General features: G+C 40.9%; 1 protein-coding gene across 1 annotated transcript in view; it reads right to left on the bottom strand.

The window, feature by feature from the left end:
- Positions 1–1,582: 1,582 nt before the first annotated feature.
- The window catches only part of CERS3 (ceramide synthase 3), a 138,467-nt gene continuing 127,071 nt past the window's right edge, over positions 1,583–12,978 (bottom strand). Inside the window, exon 10 of the mRNA XM_065906885.1 lies at positions 1,583–1,744. Within this exon, the coding sequence (XP_065762957.1) occupies positions 1,583–1,744 (162 nt within the window). The remainder of the gene's footprint in view (positions 1,745–12,978) is intronic.

Below are 12,978 nucleotides of genomic sequence, written 5' to 3'. Positions count from 1 at the left end.
CCCTACCTGTCCTTCCAAAGAAGTAGGCGGCCCAGGAGCTGATGCTGACTCAGACCTTCTCGGGGACGTTCTCCAGACTTTTTGTTCTGTGTTACTGCTTTGCACTCTGGTTGGCTTGGACTGCAGAGATTTATAGTGCAGCATCTCCTTCTGTTTTGAAGACCTCCTTTGCTCAGGAGCTCAGGTGCAAGCTGCACCCCAGATGCTAGGCTTCTTGAGTGATGGTGACTCGGGGAGCAGCCTGACCTGGTCCAGTGCCCTTGTGGACCCCTTGGCCTGCTGGGTAGCTCTGCTGGCTGAGGGGGTGGCTCAGGACACAGCAGGAATGCATCCCTCTCGGAGAGGAAACAAGGAGAAACCAGCAACATACAAGAAGTGGGGCCCAAACTCCCTTCTCTTGGCCATGGAGCCTGAAGGACGAGAACCTGGGGGACATGAGAATTACCTTTGGAGAGCTAACAAACAGTCACCAAATAAAGTGGAAACAGCTTTCTGGGTACTTGCATTTCTAGGTGTCTCCAGACACATTTAAAAGGAATTCTTCAAGACTATGCCTTTTGTTCAGGCCCGTTCAGTGTCAAGTTTCACCAGGCTGCTCTCCCAAACAGCGCTAGGATCACAGTGAAAGGAAGGCCAGGGCTGGGGTCAGAGTGGAGAGAGGATCAGGGCTGGCGTCAGAGTGGAGAGAGGGTGAGGGCTGGGTCACAGAGGAGAGAGGGTCAGGGCTGGGGTCACAGTGAAAGGAGGGTCAGGGCTGGGGTCAGAGTGGAGAGAGCATCAGGGCTGGGGTCAGAGTGGAGAGAGCGTCAGGGCTGGGGTCAGAGTGGAGAGAGCGTCAGGGCTGGGTCACAGAGGAGAGAGGGTCAGGGCTGGGGTCAGAGTGGAGAGAGGTCAGGGCTGGGGTCACGGTGGAGAGAGGGTCTGGTAATAGGAACACCACAGCTACAGCATGCGCTCCATGCCCACTATTATCTCATTTGATCTGTACTCCATCCCTGTGAGGGGACAGGGCACGCCTGGTTCTTCCCATTGGAGAGACGCAGCACACAGCATGGAAGGCTTAAATACTATCCACAGTAGAAGGGGGCCTGTGAGCCCTGAAGCCTGGCCCCTTAGTTTGGTCCTGCCACCACTGCTCCTTTGCTATCTCTAGCTCACTTTTGTGAAGTGAGTTATCTCTGTGGCCAAACACACCTGGAAAAAGTGGGTTGCCTTAGCACTTCTCAAATCATCATGAACACAGGCAAGGTAGGAAGGGGAAGGCCCACAACCAAGTTGGCTCCAAGTGTCTCAAATGCATGAATGGGCACAATTAGAACTAGAAGGGTTCTCTGGACAAATCTTTGAAGCCTGAGTCCTAACTCCAGTAAAATCCACTGGGATGCTTATAGTCAACATTTTAACACAAAAACAACATTTTGTTAAATACATCTTAGGAGGGGGAAGGTGGTGATAAAGAAGAAAGGAAGGGTAAAATCTGCGGTCCCTCTGGGTCAAGGCCACAGCGGTAGAGAAGGGTGCACGTCCTGCTTCCGGCAGCCCTTGTGGGGCGCTGGGCACTGGGAGCTACGCGGGTCTCAAGCTAACAGCCATGCTGACCAATGGGGATGAGGTGCCTGTCGGCCCCAAGGCTGTTCTTCAAACGGTCTGTCTCTTTGCCTCCCGTGGCTTCTTCCTTCTCCTCTTCCTCCTCTTCTTCCTCTTCATACTCACCCTCACTATCACTCCTCACATCCCGGATGCTCTGGACAAAGAAAACAATGGGCTGTGAGTGACAACTTTCCAGAAAGACTCTTCGGTGAATAAGCAAACAAATGGGCCCAGTTCAGAGGTATGACTCCCTTCAGAGAAAACACATATTCATCCACACAACCAAACATTCACCAAGACAGAACATATCAGGAATCATAAAACAAACCTTAACAAACTTAATCGAAATTATGAAAAGTATCTTCATGTCCTAATGGAATTAAGCTAGAAATCGTATCAAAAAATAATAGGGAAATTTCAAAACACTTGGAAATTAAACAACACCTTATAAATAAATCGAGGGATCAAAAGAGCAAGTCTCAAGAAATACTAGAAAATACTTTTAATTAAAATAAAAATACAACACATTAAACTTGTTCATGTAGTTAAAATAGTGCTCAAAAGGAAATGTATACCTTATAAATGCTTATATTAGAAAAGAAGAAAAGGCTCTATTGATATAAGCTTCCAACTTAAGAAACTAGGGGAATAAAGAAATGAAAAATAAGCTCAAAGTGAGCAAAAGGGAGGAAATAACAGAGATGAGAAATCAATGAAATTGAAAACAGAGGTTATCTGAGTAGTCTTAAAAGTATGAAAAAAAATATGTAGTTTAAAATCTTCTGAAAAAGAATATCATCAGAACAGATGGCTTCACTGGCAAATTTCATGAAACATATAAAGGAGAAAAAACACCAAATCTCTTCCAGAAAAAAAGAAGAGGGAACACATCCCAATTTACTTTATGAGGTCAGATTACCCTGATACCAAAACCAGACAAAAACAGTGTAAGAAAATACAACTACAGACCAATATCTTTAATGAACATAGACTTTAAAATCCTTAAGAAAATGTTCCAAATCAAAACTAGTGATGTATAAAAAATAGTACACCATGAGGTTTGTCCCAGTAATGTAAAGCTGGTTCAATATTTGGAAATCAGTGAACGTAACCCCTTGGACTGCAAGGAGATCCAACCAGTCCATCCTAAAGGAGATCAGTCCTGGGTGTTCATTGGAAGGACTGATGCTGAAGCTGAAACTCCAATACTTTGGCCACCTCATGCGAAGAGTTGACTCATTGGAAAAGACCCTGATGCTGGGAGGGATTGGGGGCAGGAGGAGAAGGGGACGAGAGAGGATGAGATGGCTGGATGGCATCACCGACTCGATAGGCATGAGTTTGAGTAAACTCTGGGAGTTGGTGATGGACAGGGAGGCCTGGCGTGCTGCGATTCATGGGGTCGCAAAGAGTTGGACACGACTGAGTGACTGAACTGAACTGAATGAACCCACCATATTAATAATATAAAGAAGGAAAAATGATTACATTAATTGATGGGAAAAAATCATATGAAAAAATTCAACATCCAATCATGATTTAAAAAAAACAACTTTGAAAACTTCTCTGCAAAGAAGGACTACTTGATGGCGAATGACTGAAACCTTTCCCTCTAAGACTAGGAACAAATATGGATGTCCACTTTCACCATTCCTATTCACACTGCATTGGAAATTCTAGTCAATGAAATAAGGCGAGAGAAAGAAACAAATGTCATACAAATTGGGAAGAAAGAAAAATATCTTTATCTGCAGATGACATATTTATTTTTTAACTTTTTACTTTTTTTGCTCATGCCACGTGGCATGTGGGATCTTAGTTCCCCAACCAGAGATTGAACTTGGACCCCCCACATTGAAAGTGTGGAGTCTTAACTGCTAGACTGCCAAGAAAATCCCCAGATGACATAATTATTTATATAGAAATATAAAGAATCAATCCCAAAACTCCTAGAATTAATATATGCGTTTAGCACTAAGGCTACAGCATAAAAGGTCAACATACACAATCTCTGTCTCTCTGTGTGTCTCTGTTTCTTTATGTCTCTGTGTTCTCTCTCTCACACACACAATCTTGATTTCTAAACGCTAATGTAAACGTAAGTCAGTAAGTAAATTAAGTCGCTCAGTCATATCCGACTCTGCGACCCCATGGACTCTAGCCTGCCAGCCTCCTCCAATCATGGGATTTTCCACGCAGGAATACTGGAGTGGGCTGCCATTTCCTTCTCATGTAGTAAGCTGAAAATGTCCTCAAAAATATTATGTCCTAATTCCTGTGATCTGTGATGGTTACCTTACATGGTGAAGTTTTTTGCACATGTGATTAAATTAAGGATTTTGAAATGAGAGATGATCATGGCTTCATAAGAGGGGCAGAGGGGATCTGACACAGAAGAAAGGAATATGAAGACAGAAGTAGAGACTGCAGTGATATAGCCATAAACCAAGGAATGCTGGCAGCTACCAGTAGTTAGAAGAGCCAAAGAACTGATTTCCTTCATGTGTGAACACAGACCTCCCACACAGTTTTGATTTCTACTCAAAACTGATCATAGACTTCTGACCTCCAGAACTTCAGAAAGTAAAGTTCTGTTGTTTTAAGCCACCAAGTTTGTGGCAGTTTGTTACGGCAGTCATAGTAAACCAACATGACTAGAAATTTCCAACTAAAACAGAAAATTAAAAATTTCTAATTAAAAATTAAAATTGAAAATTAAAATAGTTTTGCAAAACAAAACACTTAGGTACAAGTATAACAAAGCATATATAGGATCTTCATGTAAAACCTGCAAAACTCTGATAAAAGAAATCAAAGATCTAAATAACTAAAGAGACATACTATGTTCATGACTTGGAAGTTTTAATATAGTAAAAGTGTTAATTATCCCCAAATTTATGTATAGATTCCACATAATATCAGTTAAAATCTTAGCAAGATTTCTTATAGATAAGCTGATTCTAAAATTTATATGGAGATGCAAAGGAACTAGAATAGAGAAGGCAACAATGAAAAAGAACAAAATTGGAAAACTTGAATTACCCAATTTTAAGACTTGACTATAAAGTTAAAGTAATAAAGACTGGATGGTATTAGCAAAGGGGTAAACACATAGATCAATGAAACAGAAAAGAGAATCTAGAAATAGACTCACACAAATATGGCCAATTGAGTTTTGACAAAGGTACAAAAGCAATTTAATGGAGAAAGGGTAGTCTTTTCAACAAATGATGCTGAAACAATTAGAAATTCATGGGCAGAAAGTAAATTTTAACCTTATACAAATGTTAACATAAAACGAATCATAGCTTTAAATGTAAAATATAAAACTACAAAACTTTCAGAAGAAAATGTACAACCTAGGGTTGAGTAATGAGTTCTTTGACATGATACAAAAAGCATATTCCATTAAAAAATGATAAACTGTACTACATCAAAATTAAAAACTTTTGCTTTGTAAAAGAAACAATTTAGAGAATAAAAATACAAGTTGCAAACTGGGAAATATTATTTGCAAATCCCATATTCAACTTGTAGGATAATAAAAAAATTCTCATAACAATATAAAAAAATTTTTTTAATGGGAAAATATATAAAAATAGACACTTCTGTGAGGATACAGGCTGTCCACATGAAAAGATGTTCAACATCATGAGCCATTAGGAAAATGCAAATTAAAATCATGATTAAATTAAAATTCAAATTATAATTTTATTCTAAAATTAGAATGAAAATTAAAAATTCTGAGAATACCAAGTGCTGACAAGGATGCAGAGTGACTGGAAGGAACTCTTATACATTGCTGATGGAAATGCAAAATGGCATAGACACTTTGTCTTAGCATTCCTACCCAAGTATCTAGAGATAGATACAATATTAATGTTTACATTAATATTAATATTAATGTATCTAGAGATAGATACAATATTAATGTTTACACAAAAGCAAATGTTTACAAAAACTCTATTCATAATTGCCAAAAATTGAAAGCAATCCAAATGTTCTTCAACAAGTAAATTACTAAGCAGTTGTACATCCATAAATAGAGACAAACTTCTGATATTTATAAGACACTGGATGAATCTCAAAGGTTTTAAGTCAAAAGTTTGTTTCAAAAGGTTACCTACCAAAAGACATACTAATGTACTTTTTCATGACATTCTTTAAAAGACTAAACTGTTCACTTATGGTGAACAGATAAGTGCTGCCAAGAGCTGGGGTGGAGGGAGGAGCTACTGGAGTGATAGAATTATTCTATATCCAGATTATAGCAATGGCTACACAAATCTACACTTGTGTTGAAATTCACAGAACTGTACAACAGAACAAAAATATTTTACTGATGATGTTTAAAAATAAAACCAGAGTATTTCTTGTTATAAAGCAAACATGATGGTTTCCCCAGTAAACATCTGCTAAGTAAAGTATTACTCATGTGGGCATTTTGGTTGACAGGATATTTTTACTTTGAGAGATAGGATGTTTCCTGTTTTCTTTATGCAGGAATGTCCTTCCAAGACAGTTCTTAATAAAGAGTTATATGTTTTTCCTTGAGTTCATGGTGTTCTGAAAGGAATTTTGCCAGGAAAACTCCTAGTGGAATAAAATTGTTCCCAAGGAAGGCAGATGGAACTGTCACAGATCAGACTTCACTACAAAAGATAAAGATGGTGTGAACTATTAAAACAATACCAAGAACTCAAGTTCTGTGCAAGGCCAGCACTGGACATGATCTCTGACACTCTAAGCTGGTTCACAAACATATCTATTAACCTTAACCTAGAGCAGAAAAAAATATGGACTGTGAGACTGTTTCCTCACACATCATTTTTCAAAATGACATCCATAACCATAAAGGTTTTCCCTCTTGTGACCTGAAGACTAAAACCGACCACCTCTGGAGATTCCTGGAGTATGTGTTACACATCCTGGGGTATGTGTAACTAAACACTTCTTTGTGCGAACAAAGGCGTAAATAACACCAACACCAACACCGATGTACACATTCTGCTGTCTTAATCACAGAAATACAATTTCATAGGCTCTTTTCTGTACGTTCTGCTCTTTTCTACAACACAGAGGGTCTCAAAATAAACAAAGCTCACTGTAAACCCTGAGGAATAAACTTGGCATCTCATCAGTTAAGATGCAACAAAGAAAGGCAACCTTCCCACAACTGGCTGGGAGCCAGGATCAGGGTGCTGCCCCCTGCAGACAGAGTCCTTCAGGGAAGGGCCATGCTTGGTTGATGTTTGCTTTCATGAACAATGCCCCTTGACTCTCCTTGTCATTATTTAAATGATTTTTGTAGGGAACAAGGGGAAATCTGAATCAGAACAAAGAAACTAATTTCTCCCTGAAAATGAAAGTGTGAACTGTTAGTCACTCAGTCCTGTCCAACTCTTTGTAACCACCCTCCACCCCCCATCATGGACTGTAGCCCACCAGCTCCTCTGTCCCTTGGATTCTCCAGGCAAGAATAGTGGAGTGGGTTACTATTCCTTTATCCAGGAGATCTTCCTGACCCGGGGATTGATGCCGGGTCTCCTGCACTGCAGGCAGATTCTTTACCATCTGAATCACCACTGACTTCACCCCTAATTTCTTCCTAGAAAGGCATACAAGTATCTTTCCACTCCATTAAAAGTTACTTATTTACTTATTTATGGCTGCGTTGGGTCCTCCTTGCTCCACTCGGGCTTTCTCTAGCTGCAGAGTGCAGGCTGCTCTCTAGTTGAGGTGAACAGGCTTCTCACTGCAGTGGCTTCTCTCCTTGTGGAGCATGGGGTCCAGGCGCACAGGCTCCAGTATTTGTGGCACGCAGGCTTAATAGCTGGGGCTCTCAGTCTCCAGAGCTCGGGCTCAGTAGTTGTGGCACATGCACTTAGTTGCTCTGCAGCACATGGGATCTTCCTGGACCAGGGATTGAACCTGTGTTCCCTGCATTGGCAGGTGTATTCTTAACCACTGGACCACTAGGGAAGTCCATTTCCACCCCTTTCTCAGGACTTGAGTAGCTGCTTTAGCTGAGAGATAAATTCATCTTGGAGGATGCTCACCATAGCCTGAAGCCACATCCTTCATTCAGCACCCTCACCTCTAAGAAGAGGGCTTGGACCATATAGGGACTTTGGAAATGCATGACATCCTCACAGTCAGAAAGATTGACTTTCTGAGCAATGTTGACTTTTGTTAAGCATTGGCTAGGGATGCCATACATCTTACAATGTGCATGACATCCAAATGTCCTGCCAGACCTGCATTTGTAATTATTCAGGTCTGGAACCTAATTCCATTTTACATTCAGGCACAGGAATTCTTGCATGGCTGTTAATATATTCTCAATTCTTCAGGAATGCAATTACGTACATAAATCAAAGGAGGACTATACTTCATTTTGTTCAGAACTTTACAATTTCAGAAAACCATGTCACGGATAGCAACTCTACCAGTGACATTTAAGATGGCATCATCTGAATTTGCAGCTGCCCCACTCATGGTGTCTCCATATAAGCAAACACAGCACCTGTCAACACAGTGCATTCTCTAGTGCTCTCATGCACACATTACACATGAAGTGCATATTTTATGAGAAATGTCTTTCATCTTATTTCTTTTTTATTACAGTTGTGGCATTATATTGCTTTTTTGAAATTATGCTTTTAGGTGAGTGCTATTACCTAGGAATTTAAATTCAGGCTAGTGAAGGGAGTGTGGGTCCAATAGAATGGAGAACCACTGCCCTTGGTGGTGAAGCTCAGAAAGGATTTCCTGTTAGTAAGAGTTGTTAGATGAATGATGAATGGTTGCACATTATACAAACTAATAATGTAAACGGGAAATTGAGTGGTGTTCATAAATATTAATAAAACCTCATATTATATTCAATTTCATCTTGTATATGCTACCTGTAATACAACAGTAATGAAATCCTTAAAGGGTTAATTTTTTCCACTGTCCTGAAAATCCTCTGTGCTCTGCCTGTTCATCCCTCCCTCCTGCCTAATCACTGGCAATCACTGATCTTTTTATTGTTTCCATAGTTTTGTCTTTTCCAGAATGCCTTGTTGTTACAGTAATACAGTATTTAGCTTTTAAAATTAGCTTAGTAACAAACATTATTAAACAAAAGGAAACGAGCTATTAAGTTTTTTCATAAATTAATAGCTCATTTCTTTTTACTGCTGAAGACTATTCCATTGTCTGGATGCACATATCACAGTTATGCATCTACTCATGTATTGACAGACACCTTGGTTGCTTCCAAGTGTTGGTAATTATAAATGAAGGTGCTATAGACACCCACACTATAAATGTCCATGTGCCAGGCACCAAACTAAGCAGTTAGTATGAACAATACCATTTCCTCCTCACAGCAAACCTAGGATATAGCACCCTTCCCTTTAATAGGGAGGAAAAGGAGGCGTAGAGGAGTTGAGTAACTTTTTCAAGGTCACACAATCATGAGCAGCAGATAGAATGAAAACCCTGATCTAAACTTAGATACTTTGAATCACAGTGCTCTACAAACGCCTGCTGGAATACTTGGAGAGACAGGGCATCCAGAGAGTCAGAAAGACACTGACATACTTTATTCTGTTCTATTTCATTTAAAAATGATACAAAACTGATTTGGCAACCTATTAATGATCTTCAACCCACAGTTTAAAAAAACCTTGACTAAGGTGTGCTAGAAAAAAATGACACTTTTCTAAATTGGCTGAAATCCAGAAACTTTAAGATATAAACTACAATCTATATTCTGCAAAGTACCTTCTCACAAGGTAAATCTTTTCCAGAAATTACAATACTTAATAAAAATGAAAAATAAGTCAAGCAAGCTCTAGGGGAACAAGGAATCTAATAATAAATACTTGCTAAAAGTCAAGGCACAGTGTTTTCTGGAACTCTACCTGTCTGCCTTGATGAGATGAAAAGACTCTGCTTGTACCAGCAGCAGTGAGTCTTCTCTTGGAAGCAGTCAGCTTCTTTTCTTGTATTGCCTTCTCTTTGCTTGCTCTCTGCACACCAGCACCTGTTGCTTCCCTATATCTTAGTTGTCCCTGAGCTTGCAGAACTGGTCTCATGTAACTCGTTGGCTCTAACCCGTCCAACAAATCATTAAGGACCCAAGAAAATTCATGCAAAAAGAAGGATCCAAAAATATCCAAGGACCTTCTTTGAAGAGTAAAGGGTGAATCTGGGCTTCAGCAACCAAAGGACTGTAGTCACTGGGTGCACAATTCTCGCATGTGCTAAGCATGCTGGAGTACACACGCTCCGTGTTACCTGCCTGCCAGCTGCTCTTGTTCAAGGGTTAGCTGTGTCATTACAGACATCATATTACTATTCTGATAATGTTAGATAACTTTATGGAATTAGCAAAGATATCTAATATTCAACTGGTTGTTTTCCAGAAATGATGTGGGTCCTCTAGAATACATATTATCAATGTTGTTCATTCCACAATTGGAACTTCATGAGTATAACTTTTGCAAGGTCTTTTAAAAGTACCTCCTTCCTCTCTTCAGCAACTCCCTTCAGTTATACAAAATGATAGTGAAAAGAATGAAGAACAAGTTACCTGTAGAAAAGAGAACTCATTACTGATCTTAATAAGGGCTTGGGAAGCCCCACATCACCAGTGGCACCAGTACTGGCAAATATCATTAGCCTGGCACTCCAAAAGGGCAGAGAAGACTTGCATTCAGAGGATGGTGTTGAAGTCACAGTCACTGTGAAGGAAGGTGTGCAATCAGTCTGTCTGAGAGCATCCCATACCCTGAGAGAAACAGAAATTCTGCAACTGGGACCGAAATGATCTCCCCTAGATTAAAGGCAATTGAAGCCAACTCTCCCCTTTGAAAGGCATGTTCTAGGAGAAGGGGCACCGAGCTTAACTGAACCACGTTCAAAGACTCATTCACCCAAGCACAGGAGAATCCTAAAGCAATGGACACACTTCCAACTTTTCCTATTTATCCTTTTACTTTGGGAGGGGGGCTCATGAAAAAATGCTTGAACCTGTAATATCACACAGTAATTTGCTCTGGTTGGTGTCAAATGTCTCAGACACAGAGTACAGGACCAAGGCCATGTCTCAGCTTCCTCAGTCCTGAGTAGGAGTCAAAGCAGTATTGAAAACATACCCTATAGCTGGCTTATTCATGGCTCCCAGTTTTTTGTGACTGGTTTGTATACATAGAGTGCCTCTTCTTGATCTTCAGAACCAGGATCAAAGGTTGCTTTGCTTTTTATTTAAACTGTCTCAACTCACCAATATAAAATATATTCTATTTTCCGCAGACGGTATTTATTTTCATAACACTTGCTATCTATATACCTAATTTCCTTAAGAAATTATTTCACTTTTCTAGGGCTTGTAGGCTTTTAAAAATGAACTTAAAAAAAATGAACTTCTAAGAGAAAAAGTAAGTTTTAGGGATAGGTGGATTCTGGAGAACATCTGGTCAGTCACATTTATTTTCCAGAAGAGATTAAAGCTATAGTAGTTGATCCCAGCCAGCTCAGTGACTCAGTTTAGGGGAGAAGAACTCAGATTATAAAATGTGGCTCTTGATAAAAGTGCATGGATTTCTTTCATAATCTCTCTATTACCTGAAAATAAATTTAAAAGACTCCATAGTAATCATCAAATTGTGACGTAGAAAATGATTTGATATCATTAGCATACTTTGTTTTAGGGATTAAGACCATTAAGATTAGTGTATTTTCTACACATTCTGCATCCTTTCAACACAGTTTTAAATTCAATAGCCTGAAAGTTCCACAACTCTAATTGGGCAAAAAGATACCATTTTGAAAAAATCTTCAGGATTTAAGTAAGCAACACTTAGGAAACAACCATGAAAAGACAGAGGGTTAAATATTCAGCCCAGAAAATGTGTACTAAAATCTAAATGTTAAAGTTTGTTTCAAACGTTAGCATCAAACAAAGAATTCATACGCACCATTAAGGGAAAAAATCCAACATGACAGAAAAGCAGACAAAAGATACAAACAGATGATTCACAGAAGAGATGGCTATTGACAATTATACAAAATGCTCAAGCTTAGTAATGAGAAAAATGCAAATTAAAATAAGATAAAATCTCATGTTCATTAAACTGGTAACTATTGAAATGTCTGATGGCAAGGATATGGGGCAAGACAGACTCTCAAAGATGGCGGAGGAGTCAGTGGACGTGGAGTACATCTCTCTCCTCGGATACATCAGGAATACACTTTCAGACCCAGAAGTGCGTGCAGAACACCAGCTGAGAGCGGCCAGGAGGACCTGACCAGAGGAAAAGAATATATAGAGCCATGCAAAACTCGGCAGGACAAAGGAACTAGGGGGAGAAACAGGAATATTAGCAGGATTGGTGGAAAAGGAAATGGCAACCCACTCCATTATTCTTGAGGAGAATTCCATGGACAGAGGAGCCTGGTGGCTAAATTCCATGAGGTCACAAACAGTCAGACATGACTGATCATGTACAGACACACACAGTAGAACTGGACCAGCCCTTGGTGGGTGGGGGAACTGAGGCAGGAGTATGATCCCTACATCGGGGCAATTGTCTGAGTCAGAGGAGAAACATTTAAGGCTACGAGTGAAAGAGCTGACCTGTGGCAGCCTAAATGGAATGAGAATCAGACAGTCCTTGCAGCAGCAGACAGGGGCACAGGTGCCCTGGAAGGTGTAATGACTGGGAGCTGGAGTTTAGGGATTGTGGAGCAATCCCAGGGTGAAGGCTGCTGCTGACTGCGGAGAGACGGGTTGAGGGGATGTGAGGGAGGAGACTGTAGGGGAGAAATGCCTATGGGAGCAAGTCAGGCAGCCACAGAAGCAAGGCGATACTGCTGAGTCATGTGTTAGGGGGTGGAGCCATCACCAAAGCCTCTCTCGCCCCACACGCCAGTAATGGCAGCTGAACAATAGAGAGGCACTGAGCTAGAGTTGGACCCCATCCAGGGGGCCTCTCTATGTGCCCAATGCACCAAACTACAGAGATGGACCCCACCCAGGGGGCCCCTTTATGTGCCTGATGCACCAAACTACAGAGTAGGACCCCACCCAGGGGGCCTCTTTAAGTGCCCAATGTGCGGATCTACGGAGTAGGACCCCACCCAGGGGGGCCCTCTATGTTCCTGACTCACTGAACAACAGAGAAGGACCCCAGGCAAGGGAGCCCTCTAAAGGGCCTGAAGGGGCAGGGCTATGGAGAAAGGCTGGCCAAAGAGGCTTTCTGATCGCCAGCTACGAAAGGCTGGAAAAAAGACTCTGAACGGGCCATGATTCCTGCCGCAGAGGCAGTTAGAGTCCCCGAGCACGAGTCCCCGAACACTTGGGGCCGTCAGGGTCCCTGCAAGCCAAGCAGCTGC

This window comes from Muntiacus reevesi, chromosome 15 (assembly GCF_963930625.1).
Source record: "Muntiacus reevesi chromosome 15, mMunRee1.1, whole genome shotgun sequence".
Lineage (NCBI taxonomy): Eukaryota > Metazoa > Chordata > Mammalia > Artiodactyla > Cervidae > Muntiacus > Muntiacus reevesi.
Note: the sequence above shows the minus strand (reverse complement) of the source record. Positions and strands in the feature narration are given on the sequence as shown.